At 45.8% G+C, this 23,381-nt stretch overlaps 1 protein-coding gene across 2 annotated transcripts in view; it reads right to left on the reverse strand.

The window, feature by feature from the left end:
- Positions 1 to 22,988, reverse strand: part of KSR1 (kinase suppressor of ras 1) — a 150,914-nt gene extending 127,926 nt beyond the window's left edge. The window contains exon 1 of one of the 2 annotated variants that reach the window (XM_044993752.1): positions 22,895 to 22,988. In XM_044993752.1, coding sequence (XP_044849687.1) covers positions 22,895 to 22,906 — 12 coding nt within the window. In that variant the 5' untranslated portion in view covers positions 22,907 to 22,988. Of the gene's footprint in view, positions 1 to 2,187; positions 2,796 to 22,894 lie in introns of those variants that run through there. The other variant, XM_044993753.1, reaches the window with a different exon arrangement.
- Positions 22,989 to 23,381: the final 393 nt, after the last annotated feature.

Genomic DNA, 23,381 nt, shown 5'->3' on the forward strand with positions numbered 1-23,381 from the left:
AGACAATAGAAAGGCTGCAGTTGGTTTCAATGATCTCAAACCCCTAATCCCTCCCGGCTTTGGTTTCCCATCTGTAAGATGCAGATAACAGCAGCATTGCAAACTCTCATGATTTTATTATAAGTCTCATGATATTTGGAGTTTTTCTTAAAGCCCCAGCACTTGGAGTCAAGTGATTAAGCAAGAATCTTAGCTTTCAATTAAAACAAACAAACAAACAAAAAAGTAAGTTTCTAGCCATCATGGCTAGAAAAGCTTGAAAATATGAACCCCAAAGGTTCAAAAACCAGAGGGCAGATAAAAAGAACCCAACATTTATTATTTATCACATGATTTTTTTTCCTAAACATTTTTTCTTAAATGAGACAAAGTTACAATAAAATGTTAATGTACTATTTCATACACTGCTTATTCAGGATCAGGTTAGTATTCAAAGTACCTGACTAAAAATTCTGGCTTGCTGGCTGGACAGACCTAAAAAGGGAGATCAAATTTTCAAATACCTATCCTCTTTTGGGGACTTGTCTTGTGAATGTACTTGCTATGAAAACTTTTCCACTACAAGAACAGTCCGTATTTGACTACACCTCAATTTCATAGGAGGAGGGTCACATTTTTTTCCAATAATGTGCAATACAGAGTCTAGCTGCTAACAATAAAAAAGTTAATTTGCTCTTCTGTTTAAACTATAGATCCTTTATGACGGCATTAAGTAAGCAGGTCTGGGGAATCTCTAGGAAGCTGGCATTTTGTCATAAGATAAATCTCTGAATAGTTTCCTCCCCAAACCATCTAATTCTTGGACACAACCACCACGTGTGCAAGTACGTTCCCCTTTCCCTGCAATTCCCTCAAACAGAGCATGTCCCTACTAGCAAAAATATGATGGATCTTAATTGAAGTCAAATGTCATCTATCCAGTCATTTATAAACATTTTCTTTATGACCTACACAAATTGAAGATGTAGATCCCCTTTCCATTAGAGCAGCATTTCTCAAACCGGGGATCCCAACACCAAAGACAATCACAAAGCTATTGTAGGGGGGTCATGGTATTGCCACCCTTACTTCTGCGCTGCCTTCAGAGTTGGACAGCTGGAGAGCACTGGCTGCTGGCCGGGCGCCCAGTTCTGAAGGCACCATCACTGCCCGAAGCAGCACGGACGTAAGGGTGGCATGTCATCACTTTTTGGGGGGGGGTTGTCACAGTCTGAAATATTTCCAAAGGGGGCCCCAGCAAAAAAAGTTAAGAACCCCTGTCATACAGTGACCCACTCATCCAGAACAATTTCTTTGTCCAAATTCCTTTCCCGTCTTTTCATCTGTGTTGCTTTCTTATCAAGATGTTTTTCAGTCGAAACTGTATCTATCTTACAAATTAAACCATTTCTTCCAAGCATGCTCCTGGGCCAACTCCACCAGGTTGGTTGAAGGGCTAGATAAAGTCACCTCATGTCCAGATTTCACAATCAGATTTTTGACTTATGAATACTGAAAATAGGAGGTCTTTATATCATTAGCTCCTGATTTTTGGAGGCTCAACGTGAGCTTGACAGTGCTACAACAATAGCAACTTTTCCCCAGCTTTTGTCTGACTTTCCCGTTTAGACTGTAAATTCTTTGGGACAGGAAGTGGCTCTTGCTATGTATTTGCACAACCAGGCTTGAGACTCTATTGAGGCCTCTACGCATTATACAAATAATAAATAATAACCAGAGAGGAACCTTCCCTTTCCCTTGAGGCCTGCCAGGCTGTAACTTTTGTTTACACTCTTGGCCAAGTAAAGGGACAACTTTTTGCTGGCCAAAGAGTTCCTATTACATGTAAGTCTAACAAGAAAGAAATGTGCCAGCCCTAATCGCACAGGTTAAGGTCTTTATTCTACTGTCTCCTTGGTTAAACACATCTACGATTGACTCATATCGGCGCTAATCCCCTGGTACAATTTGTATATTGGTGTTAGATGTGTATTAGGAAAAGGACAAACATTTGCTTAACAAAACAACATGGGGATAATAAAAATGAGGAGAGAATTGTAGCACACAGAACCATGCGGCAGGTGAGCTGCAGCCCCCGCCCCCATACACCTTCCAGCAGAGCCTGCTGTGTTTGTTACACCTGCCGTGTATTTGCCGTTTATTTGAGCTCCATTCTGTAAGAGCAGCAACTTCAAAAGCAACACATACCTCTTCAGTCTCCTGGCCTGACAATGGAAAGGGAAGCGTCTGAGGTGTGGAGAGTTGGAAACAGGCTCACGCACCACAACAGGGCTCCGTCGAACTTGTCGGGTCAGGAGATTACTTCTGTGAGGCTCCTACGCTGCTGAAGGTTTTAATTGTTTTACCACCGCCTCTGTCATTAGCACTTGATGGAACTGGATCGTGTGACTACCGCTGTCTCCTCTTTATGTAACGAATCAAAGGCGGGGCCTACATTTTTAGGAGAGGTCCTAGCACATAGCTATTAGCTTACTTCTCCAAGGCCTCTTTTTTTTTTTTTTTTTTGGCTGTTGTTTTAAATAGAGGAAAAGCGGTTTGACAGGTTAAACAGCTCACATTGTAACTATGCACTCAGATGAACTTTACACAGATGGCCCAGATTCTGCTGCATAAATCTTGAGTAAGTCCACACGAGCAATTCTCTGAAAGATAGGCTCTAGCTTAACCGGAAGTTACTGGGCCCAGTGCAGGAAGCACTGGGTGAGACTCTACGGCCTGTGTTATATAGCAGGCAGGGCCAGCCCTAGACCAAATGGTGCCAGTCATATAAGACTGACTGGCGACGCTGTGCCCCTTATATACCCGCGAGGGCACGGTTGACAACATTCTAGGAGGTTTGAGGAAAACGTAGTTCTCAGAAAGTCTGGAAGGTTCCACAAGATTCTACAATGGTCCAGAACATTCTAGGAGGTTAGTGAAAAAATGAATCTACATATGGAATTCCTGAAACATTTTACTTTAGACATTCTGTTTTCCCTTTTGTCGCTAACAACAAAAACAGCGCCCCCAAGTCCAGTGCCTCCCAAGCCCGGCAGTGCTGGCCTAGGTTGCCTGCCCCTAAATCTGGCCCTGATGGCAGGTCAGTCTAAATCTTGGGAACACATGATCAGCCAGACTGGATCAGAACCGAGGTGCATATAGTTCCAATAGTGGCCAGTGCCAGATGCTTCAGAGTCTGGCACAAGAGCCGTGCAGTAGGCAGCTATGTAATAATCTGCCCCCTCCCCCACACAGAGATCAGGATGAGACCTAATAGTTGCTCAAGGTTTAATATCCCTTAAAATCAATGTGTTTTTTTTACTGTCATTAGTAACTATGGCAATTCCTGACATCCATGTAAATATCCATGATCATGGTGGCCTTCTAGCCTTAAAAATCTGTGAATCTACACCTATGTACCTGAAGGCAGAATTTGACTCAGTTATAGGGCCAGATCCTCAGCTGGTGTAAATCAGTGTAACTCTACAGCGATTGAGCGATGCCAATTTACACCAGATGAGGTGCTGCCCCATGGCCTCCTAGAGGTACCACCTGTCACTTTGCCTTCAAGGGTACTGGATTCTGCACATACCACGCACATGCTGAACTTTACTCCTGTAGGTAGAGCCATTGGCTTCAAATGGGAATGCTCACGTGAGTAAAACACAGCATATGTATGGTGGATCAGGATCTTGGAAGATAAGCCAATTCCATGCAAAATCTCTGGACTGTCTATCTAAAATAAGCCTAGCAACATTGATATGAAAATCTACTCGCTCCGGCAAAATAAATCTAGCTATAAATTTACCATGATGATGAAAATAATGTAGGGGGAAAAGACATTTTACTCACCTGTTAACCTGATTGGCCCTTGATGAGTTGAGATTTAACCCACAGACGAAAAGTAACCCTGCATCTTTTTCCCCTTAGGGCCTGATGCAAAGCCCATTAAAGTCCAATATGAATCTTTCCATTAACTGTCTGACTTTCTTTCCCCTGTCCCTGCAGCACCATGAAAATTTAGGTCTGTGTCTCCTCACTTCCTTCCTCTTCATAAAATGTACCTAATAATCAGCCATCTGGTGTCCACGATGCCTGGAGTATTAGGGCATTTCCTTTATCCTAGGGAGGCTTGTTGGAGAAAAGATAAATGTGTTCTCAGTCCCATCCCCACTGTGCCCTGATTAGGGTCTGGCTGTTTTTACTTTGCTTATCAGGATTTCTGTAGCAGCCGCAGGGTAGCAGTGAACAGTTTTGGTAGAGAGACTGATCCAGAAATAATGGGACTATTCATTAAAGAGACTTGCAGTCTCTGACTTATTTATAATAACTTAATAGTGATAGCAATAAAATAGGAGTGAGACACAAGACTGCAGATGGAGAGAGGTATAGAGAATGCTGTATATTGTGTATGATAAATGTGGATTCCCTCTTTTATGCTGGACCCAGGTTGAAAATGGTGCTCGCAATAAGGGTGACCAGATGTCCCGATTTTATAGGGACAGTCCCAATTTTTGGGTCTTTTTCCTATATAGGCGCCTATTACCCCCATCCCGATTTTTCACACTGTCTGTCTGGTCACCCTACCCTCAATGCCAGTCCACCTTAAGGACTAGAACACTTGCCTACTCCCTTGTTTAGTGCCCAAGGCCCTGATCCTGCACTGTGCAACGTGCTGCACCCACACAAAGCCCCATTCAAGTCCTGGGGTTCCGTGCGGATACAGGAGTCTGCCTGCAGATGATATATAACAGGATCAGGTCCCAGTTTAGCAAACAGGCCAAGCTTTGAGTATCTGCTGGAATGTACAGGAGAGAGCGTGCAATTTATCAGAGTGCTTCCCTTGGACTATGGTGAAACAGAGACCCAAGACAGACTGACATGGAAATAAAAGCTGTGTGGAAAAAAAGCAGCTTTCAGCTCTGCAGAAGAGATTCATGATGTTTTACCAGTGGCCCCAGTGACTGAGAAGCTCAGCTTTCGGTTCATGGTTGCAGAGAAAAACGTGAAAGTAAATAAATAAATACCTAGCTCTTATCTAGCACTTTTCGTTCGTAGATCTCAATGCATTTTACAATAAAGGTCAGAACCTTAGGGCACAGAACCCCAAAAGCAAATAACAGGAACCAAAATTTAATGTTTTTTTAATCTCTTGGGTTTTTGCAGAGGATGGGGCAGGATGGGAGGCTAACACAATTTTGGAGTGTTTGGGGTTGGGCAGTACTAATTATCTGTTATTTCCATTGTGGTAGCACTTGGACGCCCTGATCAGGATTGGGGCCTCTTTGTGCTAGGGGCTGTACATATTTATAAGAACATAAGCCCATCTAGCCCCGTAACCTGTTTCTAACAGTGGCTAGTGCCATATGCTTCTGGTAGCTGGAGGTTTAGGAACTCATGGAGCATGGGGCTACATCCATGACCATCTCTGCTAATAGCCATTAATGAGAGTATCCTCCATGAACATATCGAATTCTTTTTTGAATCCAGTTATACTTTTGGCTTTCACGACATCCCATGGCAATGAGTTCTACAGGGTGACTGTGTGGTGTATGTGAAGAAGTACTTCCTTTTGTTTTAAACCTGCTGCCTATTCATTTCATTGGTTGGCCCCTAGTTATTATGTTACGTGAAGGGGTAAATAACACTTCCCTATTTGTTTTCTCTGTACCATTCATAATTTTATAGACCTCCCTCATATTCCCCCTTAGTTGTCTTTTTTAAGCTGAACAGTCCCAGTCTTTTTAACCTCTCCTTGTAAGGAAGCCGTTCCACACCCTTCATCATTTTTGTTGCCCTTCTCTGCAACTTTTCCAATTCTAATACTGTCTATCTTTTCTGAGAGGGTCTGACCAGAACTGCACGCAGTATTCAAGGTGTGGGCATACCATGGATTTACGTAGCGGCACTATGGTATTTTCTATTCCTGTCCTGATCGTTCCTAACTTTCTGTTAGGGGGCAGCAGCCGTCAAAGAAACTAAGTGGATGTTTTCAGAGAACTATCCACAATGACTCCAAGCTCTCTTTCTTGAGTAGTAATAACGAATTTAGACCCCATCTTTTTGTATGTATAATCGGGATTGTATTTTCCAACGTGCATTACTTTGCACTTATCAACATTAAGTTTCATGTGCTATTCTGCCACCCAATTTGGGAAGATCTCTTTACTCAGTTTTGGCTTTAACTTTTTAATTTTGTATCATCTGCAAGCTTTGCCACCTTACTGTTCACTCCCTTTTCCAGATTAGTTATGAATGTGTTGAACAGTACAGTACGGATCCTTGGGTGACTCCACTATTTACCTCTCTCCATTGTGAAAACTGACCATTTATTCCTACCCTTTGTTTCCTATCTTTTAACCAGTTAGTGATCCAGAGTTTATGATGCTTTCTAATTTTCCTCACTAGGATTTGACTTCCAATTTTTAAAGGATGCCTTTTTGCCCCATCCGCCTCTTTTACTCTGTGGTTTAATCATGATGGCATTTTTGGGTCCTCTGCCTGGTTTTATTTTTAACTATTGTTTGGGGTTATATGTTTATTTTAAGGTATTTCACCCTTGTAACTCTTCCTTATAATTTCTGTTTAACTAGTGTCCTTGTTTTTGTGTAGATTCCCTTTCTGAAGTTAAATTGGCTTAATCTGCAGCAAGAGGAAATGTGGGTTATATATTAGGAAAAAATTTCTAATTATAAGGATAGTTAAGCACTGTGAAATCCCCATCACTGGAGGTTTTTAAGAACAGGTTGGACAAACACCTGTCAGAGATGCCTACATACACGTGGTACTTCCTCAGCACAGGGGGCTGGACTAGATAATTTTTGAGGTCCCTTCCAGCCCCACATTTCTGATTCTATATTTAGACTCTGGATTATGATGGTTGCAGCCTTCTGTGTTTAAGCCACTCAGTGCACCCATTAACTAAATGACTAGCACCATGAGTGCAAGATGCAAAGAGATGGGTACTCTGGAGTTGGTGTGGAACATCTAACACGTACTGTGAATGGAAGCAGAGTTGCTTCCTCTACACCGCTGTAAAGCCCAAGACTGCAATCCTGCAAAGACTTATGTATGTATCACGTGATTCCCCTCTGTGACTACTCACAGAGCAACAAGTTACACACACGCATCAGGGTTTGCAGGGTAAGTGTCCAAGAGAACAATGAACTAATTGTTCTGAACCCTATTCAAGTCCAAAATGTTCAGCTTTTTTAAAAATAATTTTACGAAACCTAACATGGGTAGAAAATATGATTTTTATTACTACTGCATTAGCACAATTTTGAATGTTTCTATAGTGCTTTGAAAATGTAACATAATCTAAATGCTGTTTATTCTGGATATTACCATTATTATCAGGACTTTTAAAAAAAGATACTCGTTTATCTTGGCAGTCGGAATAAAGCCGTGAACTGAAGATAACAGAGACAATTCCTCGACCAATCACATATGTAGGAAGCCAGGACTTGAATGCTGGTCACTATGTTCTAAATACACTAGCTGTTATACCTTTCTGTACTAGACTGAAGAGCCCATTATCAAATATGTGCTCCCCACGATTACAGTCCAAATACTGACAACTCCCCCTTTAACCTTCTCTTTGTTAAGCTAAATAGATTGAGTTCCTTGAGTCTTGGGCCATGGCTACACTAGTGAGATTATGGCAGCACAGCTGTATCGATGAAGCTGTGTTGCTGTAAGATTGCTCGTATAGCCACGCTATGCTACCAGGAGAGAGCTCTCCTGTTGACATAATTAAATCACCCCAACAAGCGGCAGGAGCTCTGTTGGCGGGAGAGTCTCTCCCGCTGACATAGCACTGTCCACACCAGTGCTTCTGTTGGTGCAACTTATGTTGTTCAGAGGGGTGGGTTTTTTCACACCCCTGATGTGACGTCAGTTCTTGCTTTCTTTGAATTCTTGGTACTGTGTCTTGGTAGAATCAGGATGGGAACATCAGGACTGGCACAGATCCAGTCAGAGAGCAGAAATAGACCTGCAGTTATTTAAAAACTAAATGAGCATCTTCGGGGAAATAATGCACATTTTGCACGTGTGTATCGGGCACTGGATGGTCCGAGAACTGGTCACAGACAACAGTTTTTTTCAGCTCAAAGTCACAGGATAAATCACACTCAGGGAGGAGGAACAGGGCTGGTTTCATTCATCTCAATTGGGATTGGTTTCTTATTTGTGTTTTTTTTTAAAAAGTACTAAGAAAACCACTGTGTTTTGTTTGGGAGAAAAGTAGTTTTATTCTCAGCCTTCCTAACAATCAGAGACTGTGAGAAAGTTTGTTCTGTCCATGCCTGGTGACTCTTACTGGAATCCTGGCTCCTGTCAAACTCTCTGATAACAACACCCCAGTGTCATGAGGTAATAACCAGCACATCCCCTTCTAGTGAGCCAGGGCTGAATTCATTCCTGGTGTCACTCTATTGACTTCAGTGGAATGATACTCTGCATGAATTAGGCCCTGAGTAGCCAGCCCTGCAACAGCCTCCCCATTTCCTTCCTTCCTTGTTTTTTCTGTTTAATCTTTGCACTGCTGGTACTTCCCCAACTCTACAAGTGACTATTTCAGGGTTGTCATCTCTCCCAGTTTCATAACAAGTCTTGTGATATTTGATGCATTTCTTAAAGCCCCAACAGCAGGAGTCATGTGAGTTGTGACAATCTCAGGTTTGTTTTTTTTTAAATTTGTTAATGTTTTTTAGCAAGTTCCTACCCCTCCTGGTTGTGAAGTAAAGCTTAAACGTGTGACCTGAATGCACCCCAACATTCAAAAATCAGATGGTGAATAAATATATGGAGATCTCATAGAACTGGAAGGGACTCTGAGAAGTCATTGAGTCCAGCTCCCTACCTTCACTAGTAGGACCAAGCACTGATTTTTACTCTAAGTTCTTAAGTGGCCCCCTCAAGGATTGAACTCACAATCATGGGTTTAGGAGGCCAATGTGCAAACCACTGAGCTATCCCTTCCCTGCAAGAAAAAGTAGTATTGTTTTTTGTAAATCGTTGCATGGTTTGGGGGAATCCTGATTTCTGAGCATGGGGGATTGGCAATATGGCTATGTATCTATCTACTTCCATGGCTTCCATCATGTAAGCATTGACCACATTATGCTAAATCAGCCTAAATGAGAATTCAACTGGTTTCAGTAGAGATCTGCACTTATGTAAATAGATTGATGTAAGGCCCAATTTAGCTCTTCCAGTAGGCCAGGCCTGAGAATAGTGGTGCATTTTACAAGGCCCTGCGGGGATGCACACTGCTGGCAGGTCCAGCCCTCTATCACTTACACACTGCCTGGCTGTATTTAACGCTCTGTCACTTTTAAGGGTACTGAACCACATGCCCAGGGACACATTTTACTCAATATCTGGAATGTGCAGTCTCCATGCAGCCCCAAAAGGTTAGAAGGAACAAGTCACATTACATCTGAGTTTTCCCGGCTTCCTTGGGTTTTGGGCATTAACATTCTAGTGGTACAGCATATTTGCAATTGATCCTCTTTACACATACACAATTGGAAGAAGTCAAAATTCAACCCTAAGCTATTGTGGGAAAATTGTTGGAGGGGGGAGAAGGTGTACAAATCTCAGCAGCCACTGTTTTCTTTTGTTACAGATAGTTGGAGAGACACGCGAGAGGGTGTGCCAAATAGGTTAATAAACCATGCTGCGTAGCATTTCCATCATGCAGCAGGTGACAATTGCTCAATGCAATTTGCTGTTTATTTCTTGCTCTGATGCATTCCCTTCCTGCCCCCGCCCTCCACTTTCCCTTGTGGCGCTGATTATGGTGGGAGGGGAGGGAAGGGGGATGCTGGCATGAAGCTGCATGTGTTTCTTTCCCATGGGAAAGTTGAATTAGATAAAAATTGAAGACAGTGCCCTTAAATCAACAAATTCCCCTTGGGAAGTTTTCTTCTTGCTCTAGCCAGAATAGGTTGCTACGCCCTGGAGGGTTTAGGGAGACATTCTGAAAACTTTTTTGTGTGTGTGTGGCAAAATATCAAACGCTCTAGGACTGCATTAAGAAATAGGAGCCCATTCCTGCAGCTCAGAGTTTGCTGGGAGTGCGTGTTCCTGTTACTTTTGCTACAGGTTTGTGTGATCAATGGTTCAGGAATAACTAGAGGCTCATCTTTCCTCACCTTGAGGCGCTGTCACTGGGACAATCTGGGTTCAGCTCTGGATTTCCTGTGGGACCCTGGGCAAATCCCAGGATCCCTCACTTGTGTCGGGGGATAATGCTTCCTTTGTTTTGTCCGTTAAAACGATAAGCTCTTTGGGCAGGGACTGTCTCAGCAGTGCTTAATTTATGCCAGAGTTTGCCAGGCCTGAGCTCCAGCACCTCTGGGCTTGGCTGTTCAGAGCCCCGACACCTCTGGGCTTGATGCCTCAGTTATGAAAGTAAAAAAATTACTTGAGCCCCAGCACCGAGTTCATTGCAATTTAAAGACTGTGTCTCACTGTGTGTATGTGCAGGGCCTAGCCCCAGGGAGCCCTCATCTTGGCTGAGGTCTACGATCATATAAAGAATAACTGGACGTCAGGACTCTATTTCTAGCATTGCTGCTGACACAAGACCAGGCTTTCCCTCCCACCCCCATAATTTCCCACTGTTGTGACTCCATGGTGATTGTGTCCCTAAAGCCTGGCCTGAGCTGAATCAGACACGAGTTGTTAAAATCCCAGCATGCTCTCTACACTAGCATTGCCACCATCGCCTTACCAGTAGAGGGGGACCTGTGATAGCAAAGGTGGGAAATCTTAGGGATAGTCTAGTGTAGACGAGGCCCGAACACAGCCTGGAACAAATCACTCTTCGGTGCCTTTATTTACCCAACGGTGTAATACTCTATGATGGGGTGTGCTCCCCACACTGGGCCCAATCGGCTAATTAGGCTGGAGGCAGCTAATTAGAGAGATGTTCACCTGTGAGGGACAAGCAGGGCTTCAACAAAAGACTGGAAACTGAAAGCAGAGGAGGCTGCAGGGAAGGACTCGGCCGTCCCTTCTTGGGAGAAGGAAGGGAGCGTTTGGAGACTGCAGAGATGAGTTGCCTCAAGTTACACCCTGGGAGGAGGGAGTGAAGAGACTGACAAACCCAGAGGAGTGGGGAGGGCCAGGAGGCATGGACGTGGCTCAGAGAAAGGCAGAAAGGTGCAGGGAAAGGACCTTGGCTGTGGCTGTCATGTAGTGTCCCTGAGGTGGAACCCAGAGTAGAGGGCAGACCCAGGTTCCCCTGCCAGCCACTTGGGGAGTGGCCCTGTGAGGCAGTGAAGCAGAAGACTCCCTGCGATTACGAGAGAGCAGGAACTTTGATACATCCCCTCCCACCACCAAAGGGAAAACCACAAGTGACCTGGCCAGAGGGCTGAGTCACAAAGAGGACAGCTGTGGTGCCTGAGAGCGAGAGAGCAGGCTGCAGAGGAGAAACGGACAGTCTGTAAACTGCTGGAAGGGGCGTTGGCCGCACGGCGCTAATCCCCAGAACCGCCAGGAGGTGGTGCCTTTCAATGGTGAGTAGAGCAACGAGTCGCAGGTGGTGGAGAATGCAGGCACTGCAGGACGGTCACGTCTGATACAAGGGCTCGGTGATGCACTGTCCCTGACAGGAACCCCAAGGTGAGGGGCAGAGAGAAACTGTAAGGTGGTTGTACTCCATGGCACGGGACCATAACAGAGAAAAGAGCCCCTAAGGGAAGGTGAAAACGGAAACACCCACCGTACAGACTTTCTTTGCTGAGGAAAGTTGAACCCGAGTTGGGTGGATGCCAGAATTGCTGCTCCCGCAGAAGGGAGCTCAGAAGCAACAGGGGCAGGCCCACGCTACGTGGGGACAGATATCAGAGAACCAGCAGAGATGGTGGGAAGCAGCCTTGGAAATATGCTTCAGTCTGGTGTGGGTAGCTGGCCAACAGCAGGAGCCGTACAGAATCCTGCAGGAAAGAAGCAGGAGTCGTCGTAAGGGTCAGGAATGGGAAAGGTGCTCTGGGACCAGGAGGCCAGCGGCCCAACCCCAAAGATCTTAGGGCTGTAGGAGGCGGGGCATCCAGGCCATCTGCAGACAAGTCACATTTCAAGACCCGTCCGTTTCAGTGTCTGAAAACCACGACAAGTCAGCAGGAATGAACTCATGCTGTTCTGTTAGATGCCTGGGTGCATCCCTATAATTACATATTTCAGTGCTGTGAACTCCCTGTCTTCGGAGAATGTGTTTTAGATATCGGCTGAACCGAAGGTCAACCGTCGCTAGAGAAATAAACAGGCTGCCTTACGCAGTACAGCAATCTGAGGGGTGCTGGGAATCGCTTGTGCTGTGGGACGCACATATCCCAGGTAACGGTTGTTCTCGTGGGCTGGTCAAAACACCTCAAGCCTGACTCGTCAGGTACGTTGTTCATATTTCAGTAATGCTTACAGGCCCCAAGCAAGGTCAGGGCCCCATTACGCTAGGGCTGCACGTCCAGTCAGCGTTTGTGCACCAAATAGCTGGGCGTCTAAAGACAGTATAGCGGTAGGAGATGTGCCTAATATCACCCTACCAACCAGCAGGCATCCCAGGACTAGAACGCAGGCCTCTTGAGCCCCCGGGCCATACCCACGCCCCTGGATCACTGTGTCGCATTACTTTGCTCATGTGGATCTGAAAGCCCTTTACAAAGGTCAATAAGTAGCATTAGCCCCACTTTCACGGATGGGGAAGACTGGCACATAGAGCGTTTGAGTGACTGGGCTGTGGTCACGCAGTGAATCAATGGTGAGGCCAGAAACAAAAGCAGGTGTATTGACTGCTTTTCTACCCTATTCACTGAACCAGGATATCCTGGCTCTTAGATGCAACAATCTTTGCGTATTCAGCTGCTTGAGAGAGAGAGAGAGAAGCCAGCGGTCTCATGCTCATGTGAACGGCCATGATCATTGGCTAATGGCAGCATTAAGGTGAGGGAAGAAGATTGTCGTGAGTCAATCAGAGTAAAGGGAGAATCCAGGTGACAGAAAATGCCTGTGTGACTATGGCCATTGCACATGAAAGTGGAAACTGATGCTGCAGGTGTACAATGACCATTTTTATCATTATTGGCATGTGTAGCTGCACAACTGTTAGGATTTTGTCTTGTGTACTACACTTTCAAATGTCGGCGGTCTCGTTGATGCAAAGTTGTACCCCCTTAACTACACGGATATATTTAAAGCTCTTCTCAGTACGGGCACAGTTTTATATCAGGATAGCTTATTCCAATACAGAAAGGGAATAAGCTAAACTAGTGGAAGGCCCCGGTATAACTCTGTCCTCACTAGGGGTTGGGCCAATGGAACTATATTGGTGGTGGAGAGCAAAACAAAAACCTACAGAGTTATCCCAGCACCAAGACTGCATAGACCAGGAGTTTGTCTTCTGCATGGACAGCTGCTGTTTTGTGAGGCAGAGATGATGTACCGCATTGCAGAGATGTGCAAGTCGTGCTCTCAGGGAGACCAACAAATGCTCCTGTTTTGATGCTTTCCTTTATCTCAAATAAGGCATTCATGCTGAGCATGTACAGTAGAAACTTGTGAATAATGGAGAAGCACAGCACTCACCAAACTCATTCCAATATGCATTTGTAGCACGGTACATGTTACTTAACATGAATTAGGTTAGCTTGTTAGCCGCTTCAGTGATATATTGAGAACTGACGAATACCTATAGATCAAAGATGCACTATAATAGGCAGTGGCCTTCTGTCATCACGCTGACCAATATTGATCATAGAATCGTAGGACTGGAAGGAACCTCGAGAGATCATCTAGTCCAGTCCCCTGCACTCATGGCAGGACTAAGTATTATCTAGACCATCCCTGACAGGTGTTTGTCCAGCCTGCTCTTAAAAATCTCCAGTGATGGAGATTCCACAACCTGCCTAGGAAATTTATTCCAGAGCTTAACCACTGTGACAGTTACGAAGCTTTTCCTAATGTCCAACCTAAACCGCCCTTGCTGCAATTTAAATCCATTGCTTCTTGTCCTATCCTCAGAGGTTAAGGTGAACAATTTTTCTCCCTCCTCCTTGTAACAACCTTTTATGTACTTCAAAACTGTAATGTCCCCTCTGTTCTCTTCTCCAGACTAAATAAACCCAATTTTTCAATCCTCCCTCAGAGGTTGTGGTTTCTAGACCAGAGGTTCTCAATCTTATTCTTTGAGCCCCCACCCCTTCCGCAACATGCTATAAAAACTCTGTGGCCCACTTGTGCCACAAAAATGTTTTTCCTGCATATCCAGTGGATTAAAAGACAGGGCTAGTGTTAGGCGATAGCAAGCAGCGCAATTGTCCAAGGCCCCTGAAACCTGCTCACGCCCCCCGCCAGGGGGCCTCGGACCCGTGGTTGAGAACCACTGTTCTAGACCTTTAACAGTTTTGTTGCTCTTCTCTGGACTTTCTCCAATTTGTCCACATCTTTCCTGAAATGTGGCGCCCAGAACTGGACAATACTCTCGTTGAGGCCTAATCAGCATGGACTAGACCGGAAGAATTACTTCTCGTGTCTTGTTTACAATACTCCTGCTAATACATCCCAGAATGATGTTTGCTCTTTTTGCAACAGGGTTACACCGGTGACTCGTATTTAGCTTGTGGTCCACTATGACCCCCCCAATCCCTTTCCGCAGTACTCCTTCCTAGGCAGTCATTTCCCATTTTGTAGGTGTGCAACTGATTGTTCCTTCCTTAGTGGAGCACTTTGCATTTGTCCTTATTGAATTTCACCCTATTTACTTCAGACCACTTTGAATTTTAATTCTATCCTCCAAAGCACTTGCAACCCCTCCCAGCTTGGTATTGTCCACAAACTTTAAGTGTACTCTCTATGCAATTATCTATATTATTGATGAAGATATTGAACAGAACCGAACTCAGAACTGATCCCTGCAGAACCCCACATGATCTGCCCTTCTAGCTTGACTGTGAATCACTGATAACTACTCTCTGCGAACAGTTTTCCAACCAGTTATGTACCCAGCTTATAGTAGCTCCACCTAGGCTTTATTTTCGCAGTTTGTTTGTGAAAAGGTCATGCAAGACTGCATAAAAAGGCCTTACTAAAAATCAAGATATATCGCATCTACCGCTACCCCCTATCCATAAGGCTTGTTACCCTGTCAAAGAAAACTATTGGGTTGATTTGACATGATGTGTTCTTGACAAATCCATGCTGACTGTTATTTATCATCTTATCTTCTAGGTGTTTGCAAACTGATTGCTGTTATCTTTCCAAGTACTGAAGTTAAACTGACTGGTCTGTAATACCTTGGGTAGTTCTTATTTCCCTTTACATTGTACCCCTTTGTTGCCGTAGCTGTAAAATGGGGCCTTTATCAGTGCCAGTCCAGTTTACCCCAGTGTGAAAAAAAAATCTTGACTGTAGACAAGGCCTACAACCACTTCACATTTTCAAAGCCCTTCAGAGAGAAGGCTGCATAGTCTAGTGGCTAGGACCCTGGGTAGATAGTCACAAAGGCTGAGTTCTGTGCCCAGCGGGGTGGTGTTGGGCAAGCTTGCTGTATCTATCTAGAAAATAATTGTGTTGGGAAAGTCTGTTACTTTGTGTTAATACCGTGCCTAGCGTAATGCATCATCTGCTTATATTATAGGAGTTCCTAATTATAATAATTTACAGTTAACTCATTCATTTTCCCAATGACCCTCTGAAGTGGATAGATAATCCGATTTACCGATCCCCATTTTACAGGGGGAGAGAGAGAGAGATTACCCAGGAGATTTGCCCAAAACTACACACCAAACCAGTGGCAGAGTTTAGATTAAATGCCAGGTCTCCTAATCTCATACTCTAACCCCTAGACCACATTGCCTTTCAACTCAGTTTATCAGCTGGGCATCAGTTTTTGCTACACGTACATGTTTTTCCTCCTATCTCTTTAAAGCAAGCGAGTGAATCCTAGCTCTTAAAAGATCACTGAGTACTGAGGATTCATTCTAGTCCGGAGGGATGTTTTGTGCTGTGTTTGCTGAATCTGATTTGCACCTCTGCTCAAGAACATATGACACAGTGGGCACCATGGCAAACAGTGTTTACCTCTCCAACTACTGTACCTGGTGTCCTCAGCATCACTGCTTACCGTGGACGTTTAATTGGGCATTAAAGCTAATCAGTTACAGCTGGTTTTGTAAGCATCTAAGCCCTTAATTCTCACCCTTTGCTGAGCTTTTGTTTTCCAAAGGTATATATACACTGCAGGCTTCAAAACCTCTTGTTTTCCAACATTTTTGTTCCACATTGCTGCCATGGGAGGTGCCCCTTGTGCCTGTGTATTTTTCTGCCTGCAGTTTGTTAAATCTAACTCAGCAGGGCATGTTGATCTATGAAAAGCTGTGAAAAAAATGATGAAGAGGATGCAAAGCGGAGGTGACAGGTCGCTTAGCTGATGTGCTGGCCGTCACACAAGTAAGCTAGTGGTTACTTCAAAAAAAAAAAAAAAGTAAGTTGTGTTAATGGGCTGGTGGCTGTGGCTTGAGCCCAAGAAATAGCCAGAGACAATCGGATCTTTGTTACCCTTGGGAGAGGCAATCCATGCCTTTATGGACTATTTTATCATCCTTCTTTGTATTACCGTAATGTGTCCCAGCTGCGGTCATGGACTTTGAGCCCATGCCCCCAGAGAGCTTACAACTGGCGAGGTTAGGGGCCCAGCCTACATCTGCAGGCTCCACCAGGGGGAATGGGGCATCGCAGGCTCACCTCGGCATTGCTAACTCAGTGAGTAACTGGGAGGCAGTTAATTAGGCAGGGAAGACTCTGGCCATAAGAGGTTAAGGATGGCAGAACAGGAGCTCCCGAGGAGAAAGGCAGCTGCCAGAGAAAAGATCCCTCTAGCAGACTGGAATCCAGTGGAGTGGGTGGGCCTAGATTCCCCACCTACACGAGCCAAGGACTTCCTAGAAGGCAGCTCTAAACCCAGGAGATCGAGGACTGCCTAGACCTCACTAGAGCTGCAGAATTTCCAGCTCCCCATTATAGTATCCTCCCATAGCATCCAATGGGAGCTGCAGGAAGCGGCGCGGGCAGCAGGGACGTGCTGGCTGCCACTTCCCGCAGCTCCCATTGGCCAGGAACGGCAAACCATGGCCACTGGTAGCTGCGAGCGGCCGTGAAAATGTAAACAAACTGTCTCTCAGCCTGCCAGCAGATTACCCTGATGGGCCGCGTGTGGCCTGCAGGCCACAGGTTGCCCACCATTGGTTCAGAGCCTTTAAGGCAGTGGCTCTCAACCTTTCCCGACTACCGTACCCCTTTCAGGAGTCTGATTTGTCTTGTGTACCCCCAAATTTCACCTCACTTAAAAACAACTTACTTACAAAAGCAGACAAAACCACAAAAGTGTCACAGCACACTAGTAGTGAAATGGTTTATTTTCTCATTTTTACCATATAATTACAAAATTAATCAATTGGAATATATATATTGTACTTGCATTTCAGTGTACAGTATATTGAGCAGTATAAAGTCCTTGTCTGTATGAAATTTTAGTTAGTACTGACTTCACAGGGCTTTACATGTAGCCTGTTGTAAAACCAAGCAAATAGCTACACGAGTTGATGTACCTCCTGGACGACCTCTGCCTATCCCCAGGGGCACGTGTACCCCTGGTTGAGAAGCACTGCTTTAAGGATCCTGACTGCAAAAATGTACCAAATATCAAACAGCCATGCTTGCCTAATAGCTGAGCATGCCCCTTCAATTGCAGCGCAAAGACCAGTTGAAGTAGAAATATTTTCCTTGAAGCTAAACATGGACCTCACAGATGAGTATTGGATTAAATTTCTGATCACTATGGCCTTGGTCCAAGGCCTAATGAAGTCGATAGAAAGACTTCCTGAGGTGCTGCTTTTCTACAAGCCCTGACCCACTCTGCCCCCCAATGTATGCAAAGAATCAGCTAGTGCAGTGGTTCTCAAACTCTTACCGGTGACCCCTTTCACATAGCAAGCCTCTATACAACTATAAACACTTTTTATATATTTAAACATCATTATAAATGCTGGAGGCAAAGTGGGGTTTGGGGTGGAAGCTGTCAGCTCACAAACCCCCCTGTAATAATCTCACAACCCTCTGAGAGGTCCCAACCCCCAGTTTGAGAACCCCTGAACTAGTAGGTCAGAAAGAAGTAAAGATGCATCCGTTGTACTAGAGGCAGGGAAAGGAAGCCAAGATTGTAAGAACTCCGCTGTTTTATGTGGCTGTTGCCATCCAGTTACGTGCTGAAGTAAGTACTTGTCATAGGTTGGGAAAGTGGCCTTCCATCCTCGTTATATGAATTCTGACAGTCCAAAAGATTAATTGGCAATAATGCAATTGAGGTGCGGGCTGCACAAATTAAGACACAGAGCTAGAGAGATTGATCGGGTGCTTCGCTCTGCTGCAACCAAACCTTGGGAAATTGATGAGAGCGAAGAAAATGCTATATTGTTCTGTTCCAAGCTCAGAAACTCTCACTGAGCAAGAGGAGACTAATTGCATTAGAAAGATTTTTGGCTTTAACTACAGTAGACTGTGTACTTAAGGCAGCAAAGTGTCCCCATTGTGGATTCAGTTATACAAATATAAAGGTGCTTATGCTAGTATAGCTCATTCCCGTTCCAGTCCCTACATCAATATATAGCATCTTTTTACATGTATAACTGCATCCACACTAGGGCTTATATCTAAATCAGAAAAAATAAAAATAAAAATCAACCCCCTATCTGACCAGTGGTTACACTGTTTAACTTTTCTACTGCAGACTAGGCCTAAGGGTAAAATTTTCAAAAGCGCCGATGTGACTTACCAGCCTAAGTCCCAGTATCAAAAGTCAGGCCAGGTCGACACTTAAAACTTTTGTCAGTCCAGTAATATTGACTATGGGTGTGATTTTTTTTTAATATACCAGCAAAAGACCTAGTGTAGGCAAGAATGCTTTTGTTAGCACAGCTTATATAAGCTAAGCTGCCCAAAGCACTCTTTTGCTGGTATAAGCTGTCTACACTAGGAAGGTTAGCCAATACAGCTATAATGGCAAACCTTTCCTAGAGTACGCTTCAGTCTTACTGAAAATGAGTGGGACACAGGCTCTTAAATCTCTTCGGACAATTTTACCCCAGCTCAGTTGTCAGGCTGCTGTGAGCTTTTTGTGGGGGCTATTTTTAAATCTAAAGAAATAATAAAGATGCACATTATGTCAGCCCTGCCACGCTCTGCTGCTGTTGCTATTGCTATGCCATTGAAATAAACTGAGAGCTCCTGTGGCGGGGTGACAACTCACTGGTGCAGCACCTCCTGCTGGTCATCCTGGGAATTAGCTCTTCCATCCCAGAGTGCCCTCTGCAGGCTGGTATCTCACCTGCCGCTGCCCCCTGTTCCCTCCCAGACCCCAGTGCCCTTCTACATCAGGGTTCTGCCCCCAGCAGTGACCCACAACCTGGGTCTCCCCACCCAGGGGAACCTCCGACCCTCTATCCCCGCCTTGCCTCAGTGGCTACTGCCAGTCACCACCTAGCCCCTGCTCACTGCAGCCTGTGAACCACTCATCATCGGCAAGGGGGGTTAGGACCAGCTGCCTTTGCCTATCCCTGGGCTGTCCCAGTACCCTCTTGGCCTTTTAGCAAGGCCTGCAGCCTGGGGTTTTAGTAGGCAGGAGCTCCCCAGCTCCCTCTGCCCGCCTCCAGCACTGCTCCACCTCAGGTACCCATCTCAGCGCTCAGGCAGCTACATCCTTCTCCCTCAGAAGCTAGAGAGAGTCTCCTACAGCCTCTGGCCCTCAGCTCTCTTATAGGGCCAGTTGTGGCCTGATTGGGGCATGGCCCCAGCTGTGGCTGCTTCCCCAATCAGCCTCTCTCTCTCTCTCTCACTCTCACACACACACACACACACACACACCCTTCCCCAGGGCTGCTTTTAAGCCCTTCAGGGCAGGAGCGGGGTGACCACCCCGCGTGATCCACACTGATGCCACTGGCAGGAGCACGGAGCCAGTCTTCCTACAGGGAAACAAAGGCCAGAGACCATGTGCAGTAGCTTAAGCTTTGTCGGCTCACTTGTAGAACTGTTAAGTGGTGCTCCTGTACTAGATATACAGATACAGACACCTATGATGCAGCCGGCTACCCCGCTACATGGTTTGAGTCTGCATCGTCTCCCAGCCTTCTTACATGAGAAATAACATTGGCTGGTATACATTTGTTCATAATTATTATTAGGTTTGTAATGGCATCTCCCGACTGTCCCTGGAGAAGGCTAGTAATCCCTCTCCGCTCTTCCACAGCCCAGTGGCACAGTCTCTGTTAAGTGGTACCACAACCCCCCCAGCACAAAATCAGCATTGCCACATGGTTTCAGAACACGGTTCAGGGTACCCCCCAAAACCACTCCCGTGGAGTGAGACAACCCGGAGCCTGTGCTACACTGTTTCTCCCCGCTCCCCAGCATCTTTCAAGGGAGGAGAGAACTTGGCTTTGGGGCTGTTAGAAATTCTTGCTGATGCTCTGGTGCCCTCTACAGCCGGCTGAGCCGAGTGGGGTTTGGAGGGCTGAATTGGAGGGAAGGTTAATGCAGTGTGTGACTGGAGGATAGTCATTCATTCCAGAGGCAGGGCAATGCCTCTGCTGGGAGAGGAAGTGAGTCACTGATACAGTTGGTTGCAGGGCAGCATTGTGGGAGTGCGAATGCTCCCCAAACAGGAACTGCAGACAATTGCAGGAAATGAAAAAACGTAATCCTGTCAGGAGACAGTTATTTCATTAGAGTCATTTAACACGCTCCTGTTCCGGGTGGGCGAGGGCAGCCGCCTCCTTAAAGGAAAATTTACGGGGGCGGGGGGGCATATTTATCTCTTTACTGTGCTGCATGTCTTATTTTCTGGATTCCTTCTACCCATCTGTGCATGAATATCATTCACTCTAATTAAAGGTGCAGCCTTTCCTGTGCTTCCATTAACCCATGCATAAAGTGGAGATAAAGGGCCCAAATTCAGTTATGCATGTGTAAATCAAGAGTAACTCCCGTGACATCATTGGCATCACACTGGTGTAGGCAAGAGGCCCTTCCGAAGGTGCTTGCAGCTCAGTGAAAGTGCTAAGTATTGTTTTTCCTATACAGAATGGTTTCAGCATGGGCAGCAGCACCGCAAGCTTCCCATAGACGCTGCATTGGCAATACCCCTCCAACCTGGCATAAAGAGGCCAGCTTTAGCAATAAGATAATTCTCCACACTTCATGTGAGACAGACAGCACGAAATGTTGAGCACTGCCAACCCTGGCATGTATTTGAAGCCTGAGGCCTGGTCTACCCTAGAAAAGGAGGTCGCTTGAACTCTGTTCGTCAGCGGTGTGAAAAATCTACACCCCTAAACCACGTCGTTAAGGTGACCTCAGTCCCCGTGTAGGCAGCACAAGTTCAGGAAAGTGGAGTACCTATGCCAATGGGAGAACCCCTCCCCTCCCCATAGGTAGCATTTACACTGAAGCAATGACGCAGCTGTGCCGCTGGTAGCATTTTAAGTGCAGACGTGAGGATCTCTGCTTCTGTCTACGCTTAAAATGCTACAGCTGCAGTGGCGGTTCAGCGTAGAAGTTCACGACAGTGATGGGAGGGGTTCTCGCGTTGCTGATGTTAATACACCTCCCCGAGAGGTGGTAGCTCGGGCGGTGGAAGAATTCTTCCATCAGCCTGGCGCTGGCTATGCTGGTTAGGTGGAGTGATGTAGCTGGGTCAATCTAACTTTTCAGTGCAGACCAGCTCTCGGATGGCCCTGTTACCCCTGAGCCACCTAGTTCCCTTATTGTCTGTATTTTTGCCAAGAAGGTAATTTTATTGTGGTAGCACCTAGAAGCCTCAGTCGTGGACCGGGACCCCCTTATGCTAAGTGCTGTACAGACGCAGAACAAAGAGACAGTCCCTGCCCCAAACAGCTTACTAAGACAAGACTCCACAGGACACATAAAACAGAGGGAGCCCATGGAAACATCGCTGATCAGCACGCTAAGCAGGTATCTGAGCACACTAGCTGCACATCTGTTGCCAGCGTCTGTTTAGTCCTCAGCATCATGTGGACTGTCCTAGTGTGGCCTCCAGCCCCTACCTCAGTTTCCCCCTCCAAGGGACATCTTCAATTACTCTCAAACCCTGTCGTCCATTCACAGCCCTTCGGAGGCCCTGGTTTATTAAATTAACAAAGATTAAAACTAAAAGCTCTCAAGTCTCTCCATTCACCCCCTTATATAGTCATGCCCAGGCCTTTCCTGCCTGTTGTCTTACTTCCAAGTCCCAGGTTTCTCTGCTGAAGCCTCTTCTATGCTTTTCTCTGGTCTCCCTGAGCATCCCCCCTCTCTGCTGCTCAGCACAGGGGAATCAACTGATCCTTGCTCAGGTGTGCCTCCTCAGTAACCAGGGCCAGCTACCCCCGGCCTCTAGCCCTTCTGGGGCGAGCCAGCCCGCTCCATGGACATTAGAAACCCTAACCCTTCATGCCAAAGCAAAAGGCTGCACCTTCACCTTTCCCAGAGCCATCCCATTCCCAGCAGTAGCAGAGGTATTAAGGTGAACAGTTGTGGGGCGGTTCCTCTCTTCATCCACACTACGCAATAACAATCTCTTGGGGTTAGTCATTTTCTCCTCCTGCTGAACTATTTTTTCAGATGGCCATTTCATTGTTTTTTCTCTTATCTATGGAAATCCCATGCTGTAACACATTCTGTTTTGAAGCACTTACTTTCATATTTTTCCCTCTTCATTTCCTGTTGTGGAAGCAAACTGATTTTTTGAAGCCTCTATTTTTAAACTGTTGCTCTTCTGCTGTCCTGCATAGCCTGTTCTAAGAGCAATATTCCACTTTCCCCAAAGGCTCTGCTGCCAATAAAAACTGACCTTGACGTCCATGGCGCATCCTTGCCTTCAGCCATGGACACGGCTCTCCGCAAAGTCAGTTCTGGGGCATTGCAGCCGTTGATGGGGACTGTTCCTCAAGGACAGACACTGTAGAGAGATCAGAGGAAGGGAATTTCAGAACCTTCTGCCCCAGGTCAGTGTTTTGAAGTCACTTTAGGCTGGCAACCAGATGGAGGCTTCCTTGATAGCCAGCTGTGAAATGAGTTAATCTCAGATCCATTCCTAGGGGGCAGATGCATCACTCTACAATCACAGCTGGTACCATTCTCAGAGAGGGGAGCCAGGCTTCCTCTCATACCAGTTCTACTGCTGTCATTCAACTGGCTTCCTGAGTTACTCTGGATTCTCATCTCTGGAGACTCAGGCCCCAGCTGAACAGGGAGACTCAAATACCCTCTCCCTGCCTGGTGGTGGCTGCCTGACAGAGGAAGCTTGTATTACTGCTCTGTGTTCAGGGGTGCAAGTC

Source organism: Mauremys mutica, chromosome 19 (assembly GCF_020497125.1).
Source record: "Mauremys mutica isolate MM-2020 ecotype Southern chromosome 19, ASM2049712v1, whole genome shotgun sequence".
Classification (NCBI taxonomy): Eukaryota; Metazoa; Chordata; order Testudines; family Geoemydidae; genus Mauremys; species Mauremys mutica.